This window comes from Pholcus phalangioides, unplaced genomic scaffold (genome assembly GCF_987345545.1).
Source record: "Pholcus phalangioides strain wild (caught in Gottingen) unplaced genomic scaffold, Ppha-v1.0 ptg000031l_1, whole genome shotgun sequence".
Taxonomy (NCBI): Eukaryota; Metazoa; Arthropoda; class Arachnida; order Araneae; family Pholcidae; genus Pholcus; species Pholcus phalangioides.
Window position 1 is genome coordinate 9,082,507 of NW_028301621.1, and position 12,841 is coordinate 9,095,347.

Here is a 12,841-nt window from a genome sequence, read left to right on the forward strand (position 1 = left end):
TTGGAGAAAGGAGTAGGTGTCGCGGCAGCGCGAACTAGGCCAACAGCACGCATTGGGTGAAAGTCCAGTCGGTGATGGAGAGATGATTCTTCAGCACACTGCCGATGGCTCTCGAACAACCACAGCGCCGTCCGAACAATCCTTCAAGCATCCTGCTCGTGGTGGGGGCCGTCATAGCCGTCGCCACGGCCCCGTTGACTGCCACGGCGTCGTCCGAAACGCCGTGCTTCACGTGCGCCGGCGAGGCCGTCAGTGACCGGCAGCAGGCGGCCCAGCTCAAAGTGGCCGCGATCAAGCACCAGATCCTGTCCAAGCTCCACCTCAGGGGCAGGCCGAACATCACCACGCCGCTCCCGAGGGAACTGGCCCTGGAAGCCCTGAGGAGGACCCAGGGCAACTTGCCGTCCGAGAACGAGGTCGAGGAGGACGAGATGGACAACGAGAGTCGTGGTGTCGGCGGTGACGATTATTACGCCAGGACGTCCGAAATCATTGCCTTTGCCGAGCCAGGTAAGAAAAATCGACAAATCTAGCAATCACTTGCTGACACAACCATCAAGGGAGAAACGTCACCTTGAAAAAAAATTCCACAATAATGATAACGGTAGTAAATTTTTCGAGAATTTCAAAATGCATCTTTGAATTTATGCAAATTCATTCCGCAGTTGGATTCAAAAACTGCTCCGTTTCGTTAATTTCTTTCTAAATTGTTATTTTAATCATAGAAAACTTTTTATGGTCCAAAAATTCATAAAACTAAATATATAGATATAGGTGCACAAAATCTTGCCCCAGGGCCAATCATGCCCATTCAAACTTTCATGGTCCTCAAAAAATTATATCCAGCATTATTTAAGACTCACCAAGAAGTAATAACTATTACACATGGCCCTTAATTCTTTTTTATGCGGCCCTTAATGACGAAATTCGGCCAAGATAAATTAATTAAAGTTTTATGCGACCCCATCAAAAAGTAACTGGGCTCCTATACGGGCAGCAAACCGAAAAGTTTGTCCGCATAAAAATAATTGCCTTTCATTAGAAAATTACATTAATTACTTGAAACATTAAAAACTTTTTACGAAATTTTTACAGAATTTCCAATAAATTTTTATAGATTTACACTGAATTTTAGGAAATTTTCCATTCCTCTCGTTAACTTTTAAGGCCTATTTTGTGTGTGTTATTATTATTATTTTTTAAAAAACTATTATTTTGGAATTTTAAAAAAAATATTATTTTGGAATTTTAAAAAAACTATTATTTTAGAATTTTTTAAAATATTAAAATTTTCAGCAATTTTTTTTAAAATTAAATTCAATTTATGGAATTTCTGCCATTTTGGAACTCGTTTCAGAGAATATTTTGGCAAGTTTTCAGTTTGAAAGGAATGAAAATCTAAATTTTCAGATTGAAATTTCGGAAGAAATCAAATTTTATTTTTTCACAGAAATTTGGCGTATTCAACGATATTATGTATATAAACCAATGGTTCTCGACCTGATGTCATGTGGTCCCCTGAGATATTCTAATAAGACCGCAAGGGTGAAAATCACGTGAAATAATCTATTTAATTAGCCAAAAGACGTGTTAGAGAATTTGAGGTAACATTTAGGTCTGACGGGGGTAAGAATTTTTTCGTGCAAGAATGTGAGGCCCATAGAACGGAGACACAGACTACAAGGAGAAAAAATGTTAAGAAACATTGATAAGGAAACCAAAACAATGCACAGAAAGTTGGGGTTTTCATGAATGACATCCTCAACCATCTATGTTTCCGTCAAAAGTCGAATAAGGCGTGTGATCTGTGGGCAGGAGCTCTTTCCTCACAAGATCAGGCCCTCTTGGGCTGTGCTACCAGTGCAGCCACACAGGGCGCCACTCTACTATAGGTGCCAAATACGAGTTAAAAGGCCGAAAAAAGCTTTTTCTTCGACCAAAAAAAAAAGATAGTCAGGGGCACCAAAAAATATGTTCAGCACGGGTAGAGATTTTTTTCTCAAGCCGCCTAGGAATTATATCTCGGGTCTCACTTGGCATTCTTCGAGGAATTATCATGTAACAATTATAATTATGCAAACTAATTTAAAAGTAGATTCTGAAGAATATGAGAGATAAAGCATTTGCTTATTTTATAATTTGCCGCAGTCTTCAATTATAAAAACACCATTCAAGAATTCACCAAGATAAGAAAGTAAATATGTTGAATAGTTTTTGGGGCCCCTGAAAATTGCCCCACTTGCTAACATGTGTCCCACTTGCCCTCACGACAAAAGAGCATCGCATGTGGTTTCTTAAGAAACGAACGACCATTCACATACATGAATATAATTAGTAAATGAGACCTTTGTCTACTATACCGAAGTACCGTAAGTCACTGTCTATATTCTGGATTGCAATCATTGACGGCGTATAATCCGAACATGCAAATATTCACTACATTGACGGAAAAAAAGTCATCCTATATTATCGGCATGTGCAAGATTCTGGTCATCACCAATAATGAAATGTGAAGGAACGGATGTCATTGGTAATGTTTTGATAGAGATAATATCGATTCTTCCGTGCGTATTAATGCACCAACTGTTACCTTTCAAGAAAAATATCATTATTATTTTATTCCTACTTTTCTGAAGAAAAAAAATCTGCAAATAATACGCACTCAGAAATTGGGGTTCTTTAAAAATGGGGTATTTTTTCTTTAATAAAGGGGAAAATCACTATATAATTATATCCGGCATTTTCCAGTTATCATTACTTAATGTCGTACAGCTTGCTTTCCACCACGAATACCTGACTTGCAAAGAAACTAACGAAACCGGAGGGGATCGGAGATTCGTTTCGCATATGATAATTTCGACTTTATCTATTACCACGTAGAAAGAAATGTACAATGTTTACAAACAGAGAGGCCGGAAAAATTTTCCAAGGGAATTCGAAACCCCTTCCCCCTCCTCCTGCGATAGGGAAAGTGAATTACACAGGCCTGCGATGTGGAAAAGCTTTCTTAGAAACAATTAATGTTTCTTATAATTTTTTGGTTGCTAATTACTGGAAAAATAATTAAAAAATCCCATCACGTCTAGTTTTTGCGATAAAGTGAAAACTAAATTTCAACGGTAATGCATAGGCAGCAAGCACACAAACTACAATGAAACTATGCGTTATAAGCAAGATAGTAAATCCTTTCCAAAGATATTTTCAATTTAGAGTCATTTTGGGCTGCTGATTCCGAATCTGGCATTTGTTTTGTCTACTTTTTGAGATAAAGTGAAAATCGAATTTCAATGGTAATGCATAAGCAGCATACGAATCACATTGAAACTGTGAGTTCTGAATAAATGTAGTAAGTCATTGCCAAAGATATTTCATTGGTTTTAGTCCGGCCTATCATCGCAATGACACAGCTGGGATATAAATGCGATATTTATGAGGTGATGAAGTAAAAAATAAAAATTCCAAAATATTTGAATATGAGTTACTTCCCCCCCTAAAATATGAAATTGTTTTGTGGTAAAACCTGACGTGATAGAAAAAAAAATGGATCGCGTTTTTGGAATCAGGACTGAAAACAGTCTAAAAATCAGTTATCAAAACTAAAAACGCTTTCAAAAATATTTTTTTTGTATACTTGCGTCAGAATTAGTCTTCAAAATGAGCGGAATTAACTGTAACCATTGAATAAAATAATTGTAATATTCGCCGGCATATGTGATTAAGCCCCACCCTCTTTTAGTATATATTTTGTAGACTGATGATTCGAACGTTTTTTACCGAATTTTTTTTCAGATTCACTTTTCCAGGTCAAACAGTGCGTTTTATGCGAATACAGTACAGTAATACCCCGACTTACGCTACCCAGAGTTGAGCAAATAAAAAAAACCTAGGTCTTACGATCACAACGGACAAAATTTGAAAAATTCTAACCGCAACACCCACTTTTATGCATTATTGTATATTGATTAGTATTGTATAAATGATTAGTGTATCGAAAAAACACAAAATGGCGTTGAAACGATATCTGTAGTACTCGCTATACATGCGGAAGCAGGACACAGACTAAAGAATATCTCACCAAGGAATCGGTGTGCTTGATGGTCGGTCGGGGAAGTTCTTCAAATCTCCGTGTACCGCACTAACCCCTTGGCGAGATCTTCTTCCTTTGCCTGCGTCCTACACTCGCATTTATAGTGATACAGGTACCGCTACAATTATTTTATGTTTTTCACAACATTTATGTTTTCTTTGACACTCTGATCATTTTGCAATGCATGAAAGTGGGTATTGCAGTTCCAATTTTTCGAAATTTCTTCGTTAAACCGCAAGAGTTTTTTTTTTTTTTTTCACATCCTCGAGCGCATACTGAAACACCTATATCTCGAATTTCATCCAAATTCGGTGCTTTTTACGACCGCTAGGAGCTTGTATATCGGCAAAATTATTTTATGACCACCCTGTATTTGTGTGTACAAAAAGACAGGACAACAGATAAACCACAAGTATTCTGGATTGAAACCCCCGTGGCGTTAAACGTCAGAGAAGTTTTCCCCCAAACAAGGTGGAGCGGGTGAGATCCCAAAGGTGACTAGAGTCATGGTAAAAGAGGATGGCAAAAGCGTATAATAATATAATAATAATACTATAATAACACTGTAATAACTTACTATAATAACACTATAATAACATACTATAATAAACAACAACTGTCTTATCTCGCTCATTATGTCAATGAACTGGGGCATCCATATGAGGATTAAACACCATTCAATTTTGTCCGTCAAATCAGTGAAATTCCCAGGTGCGGATAATGCGCAGGAAATTACTGCGTAAGTTAACTGTTTTTTAATCACTGTTTTTTGTTTTTTTTATATTTTTTGGTCGAGATCAAAAAGATCTCTAACAAAAACGAGATTCCGCGGCAAAATTTGATAAGCAGGTGTGAAGGTAGCCTATGTACATCATCACTAAATGTCTCGCGCATTTTTCCCTTCCGAATTGAAGCTCCAGTTCGGGAACTTTTTGTTATGAGTTAGGGGAGGTACAGGACACACACGCACGTAAAGTGTAGTTATTGTTTCAGTATGGTAATAAACCATTTTCTTGGCGTTTTTTTTTATTTGAAAAATGTCTTTCGTGATCCCACCATTTTCTGAAAGCAGCAACAGTATCATTCTCGTGATAGCACTGAACGACCAGTGACTGAAACCCGTAATATTTTTCTATCATTCGAACTTGATCATTCACCTCCATGATTCGATGATATTAGAGCAGAGGTTTCCTAGTAACGTTAGAAACTCTTGCAGGACTCTTGATGGTTCTGGTGATGTTCCACGGAACTCTAGATAGTTGTAAGTAGGATTAATAGTTATAAGTAGGATATGATTCGTATCTTATGAGACATCGTCGTTTATTCCGTGCCAATTTTTTTTTTTTTTTTTTTGTGAAATGTCCCGTACACAACTTGTAATCTTTGCTAAAATCTGGATGAAAATAATATTCATTTTGCAGTAGAACTTGATTCATTCGAACCTTTACGAATTCCCCCCTTGAGTTTTCTATCTAATTTAATGTTAAAATGTCTTGTTTAATTCGAAAATTTTTAGATAATTAGAGGGATTATCTAAGATATATCTAATTTAGATAGTTGAAGGGAAAAAAAGCCATGACTGAAAGTTTGTACGTTGAGTTTTGAATCACCCTGTATAGTGAGCTTGGTACTGTTCCACAGAAACCAAACAATTTCTAACATACAGGGTGTCCCGTAAAGTTTGCATAATTTCTCTTCAGTTACAAACTCCAAAAAAAAACCCTATCTTTTCCACTATTTAAAATTTCCAGATAAAGCGAAAAACAACATAAAAATTTGTTTTTTTTTTCTTTAAAAAGATCTCCGGGTTCCGGGATTTTCCACGGTTCCGAGACGGACCCTAGTTGGAAACCTCTGATTTAGAGAAGTTTTGGATGCTTTTAGTTATAGGGTACCCACCCTATATAAATACTGTATTATATTTCACGTTGATACCGACATAGCCGAGGTTCATGGCCTGTTTCGTTGTTTCATATTGTTGAATGTTGCAGAACGGAATTGGTTTCCATTCTTTTGGTTTTTTTTTCCGCAGTCGTTATTGAATTCTTTTTTTTTTCGGTTACTGTCGAAATTCCCGTGGCCTCCGAGAGGACAGACCAAAACATTTCGGGCGCAGAACTAATCCAGACAGTTTATTTCAGTTTCGGTGGCATCAAGTAATTTATTGTCATCGCGTCAAAAATGGAGAGAGAAAAAAAAAGCTCTCACACACACACACGACAAACACGCAGATGTAAAACACGTGAATTAAAAGTCAGGTTCGTGATGCGATGCGTCGAATAAAAAGCTCGAGCCGTCAGACACATTTACATCACATTTCGAAGTGAATGCGCCTCGTTTCCAGGAACACGATCATCAGATGAGCGGGAGGAAAAAAAAAAGCAGAGTTTTTTTTTTGCCGATTATTGCGGACGCATCTCAGACACAAAAACAAATAGGAAAAAAAATATTCACGTTGGGCTGTAAAATATTTATCTGCGCAATTGCCTTTCAGGATATGTTTGAGACTATGTCTGTGCACATATGACGGAAACATTGGATCACACCGGGTGTCATCGGATTCCGCGACCTTTACTTCTGTTTTCATGAGGATGGTATATCCGCTGTATACCGCAGCATTTCTAGAATTTTTTTCTTAAAACTCTTTCTTGAATCAATATGCATGCTCTAAGACAGCGTTTCTCATGGGGGGGGGGGGGGTACGCACACCTTAAGAGCATTTCCGGCATGTGGTGTGATAAGCACATTCTACGCAATTCTAGGCAAATGTAATTCAAGAAGCACACATGACTTCTTCTATGCATTCTTGGAGATATGCAAGGATTCCTCCGTTTACAAGGGTATCTGAAATATGAAAGGTTGAAAGGTATTGCTCTAGGAAAACTCATACACTGCAGGGGTGCAAAAGAAAATTTTTAGAATTATTTGCCACGGATACTCATTATTATTTCTCGGAGAACCCCCCCCCCCCCTCCTCCTCCTGTTCAGGGACAATGTTACAGGCCGGTGTTGTTGTTGTTTTTTTTTTTTTTTGCTTTTTTTTAGCCTTTATTCACTCACTCCCCTCCTTTGGACGGGATCCGGAAATTTCGCTCCCGATGTTTCATCCCCGGCATTTCGCCCCTGGGACATTTCGTCTGTTGTCATTTCGCCCAAGGAAATTTCGCACCTGACATTTCGCATGCCCTGACCGTATGAGTGACTTTCTGTGTGAGTAACCAAGTGGTTAAGTGAGTGACCATATAAGTGTGTGAGTGACTGAATAAATGATCAAATGAATGTGCAATTGACTGTATGAGTGGGTGAGTGACCGTATGAATGACAAAGCGAATGACCGTATCAATGACAAAGTGAATGAGCGTATGAATGACAAATTGAATGACCGTATGAGTATGTGAGTGTGAATGACTGTATGGTTGAGTGAGTGACTATGTGAATGACCAAGTGAGTAACAGAGATCGCATAATATTTACACATAGTGACGTAATGTCGGGTGAGAAATATCCGGGGCTGAATGTCCGACTCACTTAGTAGCTCACTCGGTCACTCATATGTTTATGTGTGCTTGGTCACTCATACGGTTTACGGAATCTTTGCCCCAAACATTTCGCCCCTGACATGTTTCGTCCCGGTACATTTCACCTCCGAAAATTTCGCCCCGGTGGAGCATGTTTTTTGCTTGTGTCCCCCCCCCCCCTTTTACCAAGGGTCAACCATTTTTGTCTATTCTACCATGTTTGTCATGTTCTTTCCTGACAATTTCCACTTGATGTTAAGCACTTGCTGTCATTTCTGTTCAGTGCTTGCATGTGCCATGTATGTATGTTTTCTTTCAGGTGGCAAAGGAGCTGAAGCGAGTGATTGGCAACCGAGATTCCACGGGTCCATCTGCGGATGGATTGGTGGGGACGGAGTGCGGTGGTGGCATGGATGGGCACGGGCTGCCGGAGGGGGACGGACGTTTGGTTCCGTTCTGTTGCTCCTTTGGGCGATGAGTGGCGGACGGGGGTGTTCTTTCGTGGACTAGTGGAGCCGAGGGCCGTCGGAATGTTTTTGCTGGGTCGGAGATCTCGCGGGCGGTCCATTTGCGCTCCTTCTTGACCATCGGAGGTTTCCGGGAGCTTCCCGGAGTGTGGCTGCTTGGGATGGAGTGGGGTCCCGGCGAGACGGACCCGGTGGCTTGCGAGTCGGGGGATGTTCGCCGGGCCCGGATGTCAGGAGAATTCTTCCAGCATGGCCCAGCCGCAAGGTAATCCGCTTATATCCCGCAAGGGACAGAGCGGGGGCCATGTTTGGTGTTATGTATGTCTATTCTACTACTATTCTACTACTACTCTATTCTCCTTCTCTAATAATTTTCATGGATGTTTCACAAACCCTTGTTCTCATTAGTACTTTTTCGTCTGATCAATATAGGTGTGAGCGTGAACGGCCACGTCTTGTTGGACTTCTTCCCCTTGAAGGAGCACTCGCAGCGAAACCTCAAAGTGACCGCGGCGACCCTCTGGATCCAGCTGAGGTATTCTCCGTCCCTGCCCAAGAGGCTCAGGCACCTGCTGCGCGACCACCAGCTGACGCTGTACGTGTTCCGCGTCAACAACGACACGTCCGAGGCGCTGCCCATGGAGCTCCTGACGTCGTACAAGCTGGGAGCGGCGACGGCCGGCTGGAGGAGGCTGGACATCGACGTCGCGGTGCAGCAGTGGCTGGCCGGGGGATCGCTGCGCCAGAACAAGCTGACCCTGCTCGTGGACTGCGTCGGATGCGACTCGCTGCTGGAGATGGTGCTCTTCCACGACACCGGCCAGCCGCACGCCAACTCCTCCAACTCGACCACGGCCGCGCGCCTGGTGCGTCACGGTGGTGTCAGCAGCCACCACGAACAGTTAGTGAGCTTGCGCCCGTTCCTGGCCATAGCCACGGAGAGCGCCGACGAGCAGCAGAACCGTCCGAGGCGCCATTCCAAAGTATGCCACGGTCGCGTCACCCACTGCTGCAGGCAGAACTTGTACGTCAGTTTCAAAGAGCTCGGCTGGGATGACTGGATAATAGCTCCCAAGGGGTATTACGCTAACTTCTGCATGGGCGACTGCGTCGGGCGCCGCACCCCGGACACTTACGCCACGTTCCACACGCACGTCATAGAAGAGTACAGAAACCGCAATCCTTACGCTTCTATACACCCCTGTTGCGCCCCGACCAGGTTATCGCCGATGTCTCTGATCTACTTCGATCCCGATCTCAACATCATCAAGACGGACTTGCCGAAGATGATCGTCGACGAATGCGGTTGCACTTAGAGTTAACCGATTGATTAGTTAACCGCTCGTTATTCTTCATCCGGGGGGTAAGGAGTGAAAAACAAATGTCACACTTTGTAAGGAATTTTTTTCCCCCATCGCATATTGTATCAAAACTGAATTAGCAATGGTTGAAGGGTTTTTTCCTCTCACGATGATCGCAAATCCAGGAAATTATTCCTTTTTCCTGATCCGCACTGCCAAAAACTTCAGCCCAGTTACACGTGACACCCGCTTCAACGCAAAGGCTTATGATAAATATGCTTGAGACATCGTTAAGATCTAAGTCAACCCGATTCGTTACATCCGTGGATACGAATATAGACGATGGAGAGCGTAACTATATACAATGAAAAGATTGATGGAGGAGGATCAATATATTAGCTTGAAGCCTCTCGTTTACGGCCCGGTCCTTTGACGGCCGCCTTGGCACTGTATTTCGACGGGAAAAAAAGCGATTTTCCGCCATCTAAATATTTTTTTCTATACTCATAATATAAAAATATTTTAATCTCATATCTCTTTCGTAATTTAAATCTGCTCTAAACTAATTTGATCTGCTCTAAATCAGTGTTTCTCAACGTTTTTTCAGCCCATGGCCCCATTTAACCAAATTTTGTCTCTCGTGCCCCCCTCCCCCCAACCAAGAGAGGACCCTTTCTACTTATCGAAAATTGCATTTAATCAAAACTAAATTTATAATGAACAAAAAAAAAATTATTAAATTAAATCGATCTCTTGAACCCTGGGCCAAGCACGGTTCCAGAAAGGGGGGGGGGAGATGGTCATCCTTTCCAAGAGCCGGACTATATGGGGGGGGGAAATAGGTCTTTGCAAAATGCGACATGACCCAATGAACCTACACAATAAATTTATCATCCCAACACGTCACCCTGGGTCTGCACCAAAACAGTGACACACGGATGACAATTTTGTCTCGAGACGTTCCCTGGATGATAATGTTACACAATGGTCACCTCACGCCGCGCAGGAGGGGGGGACCTCTACATTCAGGGCTGAATCAACCACTGACCATACTAAGCTCGTGCTTTGAGCCGCTAGGAGAAACCACAAAATACTTGTGGAGCGGAACTTCCCTTGCATTTTGGCACACCATTCTTACTTGGCCCGACTGGCCTATCTTTGGCACTTCGGAGAGAATAAATGGTTGCTATGTTAAAGGGGTAACCATTTTTTTTTTTTTACAATAAAATTGGGACATTGCGAAAAATTACATATGATTTCTTAGCCAAGTACACGTTAGCTTCTGTTACTACGTTCCTTCATGAACTCTATTAGTCTTCAAATACATAGGTGCGTATTGAAACTTACGTCAGCTGCTGCCGCTCCTCTGATCCGTTCCAGGGGAATGATATTAACGATTCTTCTATGGTCATGGGCATATGGTATTTGATGTTTAGTCGTGGAGCACTGTTTATGCCCAGTATCAGAAGAGTATAATATGGCAACACAGATACTCAAATCAAGACAAGCATGCACGTGTTATATGACCTTATATGCAACTTACATGGGATGTCGATCTAAATCTATAATCTTGGAACCTTGGGAGCTTCAGTGACTTAAGATGCCCAGTCTAAGCCCTTTAAAGAAAATTTATGTGGCCCCGTTCGCACGGACATCCCAACCACAATAGGTGTCTCATGCCCAGTCATTATGTATCCTTGGATATGAGGCCCATAATGATCCTAATACAGGGTGATTAAATTAAAGTTCTCTCACTCTGAGTAGTTTTTTCATCCGAATACAGCCAAATTTTTAGGATATCTTAATGAGACCACGGGAGAGAGATTTATGAAATAAAATAAAAAATAGTTCAATTTTCGACCACCAGGTAAAGAAAGTGGACCCTTTTTTTTGTTTCGTTTTCTTCTTTTCCCATGGATCATATAGCGTATATACCTGTGTTGCCCATAGTGGGCAATATCGCCCCCTGGGGGGCGATGAAAAAGTCCAGGAGGGGTGGTAGAAACTCGGGGTTTAGTATAGGATGCTATGGGGTTGATTTGAGCTGAGGAGGCGATGAGAAGAAAAATTTTTTTGAAGAAACGGGCGACGGAACGAAAAGTTTGGGAAACTATGGTATATATACCAAGTTTCATTGGAATAAGCCCTCCTGAACGGGCGCTACATACGTCGGAACAGTGTCAGTATACTAAAACTACTCAAACCTATAATAGCGCCCGTTCTGGTAGATATATTCCATTGAAACTTGGTATATATACGCTATATGGGCAATGGGAAAATGTAATGTGCAATAAAAAAGCGGCATTTTTTTTACCTGGTGGTCGAAAATTGAACTATTATTTTTTTTATTTCATAAATCTCTCTCTCTTCTCCCCCATGGTCTTTCATTAAGACATCCTAAGAATTTGGCTGTATTCGGATATATAAGCAGGTTTTTCAAGATAAAACTACTCAGAGTACGGGAACTTTCAATTACAATCACCCTGTATGTGTGAACTTAATACCACCGAAGTTTTTTACATGATAGTAGTCATTAATTTCTGGATCTCTCTTTTGAGCGAATTATACCCATTACGTGTACATTGATGAATGGGAGGGAAAAAAATTCAATTTTTTAAAATAAGATTATATTCTGTCATGATATCAAACGATTCCATCGAATTAATATCGCATATATTTCAGGGTAAAAAAAAAAAGTAGTGGTTAAAACATTTATGTTTCCGTCCATTTTTAATGTGTGTTATCAAACGATAAATGTGTTCTTTTCCTTTCCATCTTATATAAATAATTATACCGACTATTCTTTTATAATTATTGAATAATGTAGATCTTTTTAAAAAGAAGAAAGTGTGAAAAAAATGTCTTGTGATATCTGATCTTGTTCATTGTGATAAATTCCGCTGTAGAAGAGGCCTATAATTATTATGGATGATGATGATTATGAACGAGGGAAGATGTTTTGTTATGAATTCCACCTAAGTTCCTAGTGAGTGATGTTCTCACGCTATAAATATAAATAATCTATTATATGTATACATATGTATATCTTTATGTATGATATTATTTCTCCTTTTTTTGTATAACCTCAATTGTGTATTATTAAAAAAAACTATTTAGTAGTTTTGTGTACTTTTTTTCCAATTTTATTTATTAGTATGATTTATACCAGGGTTGGCCAACCCACTGCACAGGTGTCGCAAGCATTCCCCTCCTCCCTTCCCCACAAGTTTCGCTTCAACGCATAGGCCTTACTCGTGGGGCCTGTTATGTACGCCCTAAGCGGCAGGTCATAAGTATTTGCTTACACAGGAGGGGAGATGGCTCGGATGTATATGATTATTTGAGACCCAGCAGTAGATTTTTTAATATATAAATATAATATGTATATATATATATATATATATATAACAGCAGATATTTCAAGAGAAAGCATGTAAACTGGTAAGCTGTGAATTTCAACCAAATAGGG

The 12,841-nt window shown here is 40.6% G+C and overlaps 1 protein-coding gene across 1 annotated transcript; it reads left to right on the forward strand.

The window, feature by feature from the left end:
• Actbeta (inhibin subunit beta) lies at positions 1-9,999 on the forward strand. Its single transcript, XM_089252988.1, has 2 exons — positions 1-510; positions 8,504-9,999. The coding sequence occupies exons 1-2, from the start codon at positions 105-107 to the stop codon at positions 9,385-9,387; spliced, it is 1,290 nt and encodes a 429-aa protein (XP_089109114.1). The 5' UTR covers positions 1-104; the 3' UTR covers positions 9,388-9,999.
• The last annotated feature ends 2,842 nt before the right edge of the window (positions 10,000-12,841 follow it).

Excerpts from the sequence above, each read along its gene's own strand:
- Actbeta (XM_089252988.1), top strand. The coding sequence starts at position 105 with ATGGCTCTCGAACAACCACAGCGCCGTCCGAACAATCCTTCAAGCATC. Across the intron at positions 511-8,503 it reads CATTGCCTTTGCCGAGCCAG|GTGTGAGCGTGAACGGCCAC; the intron begins GTAAGAAAAATC and ends TGATCAATATAG.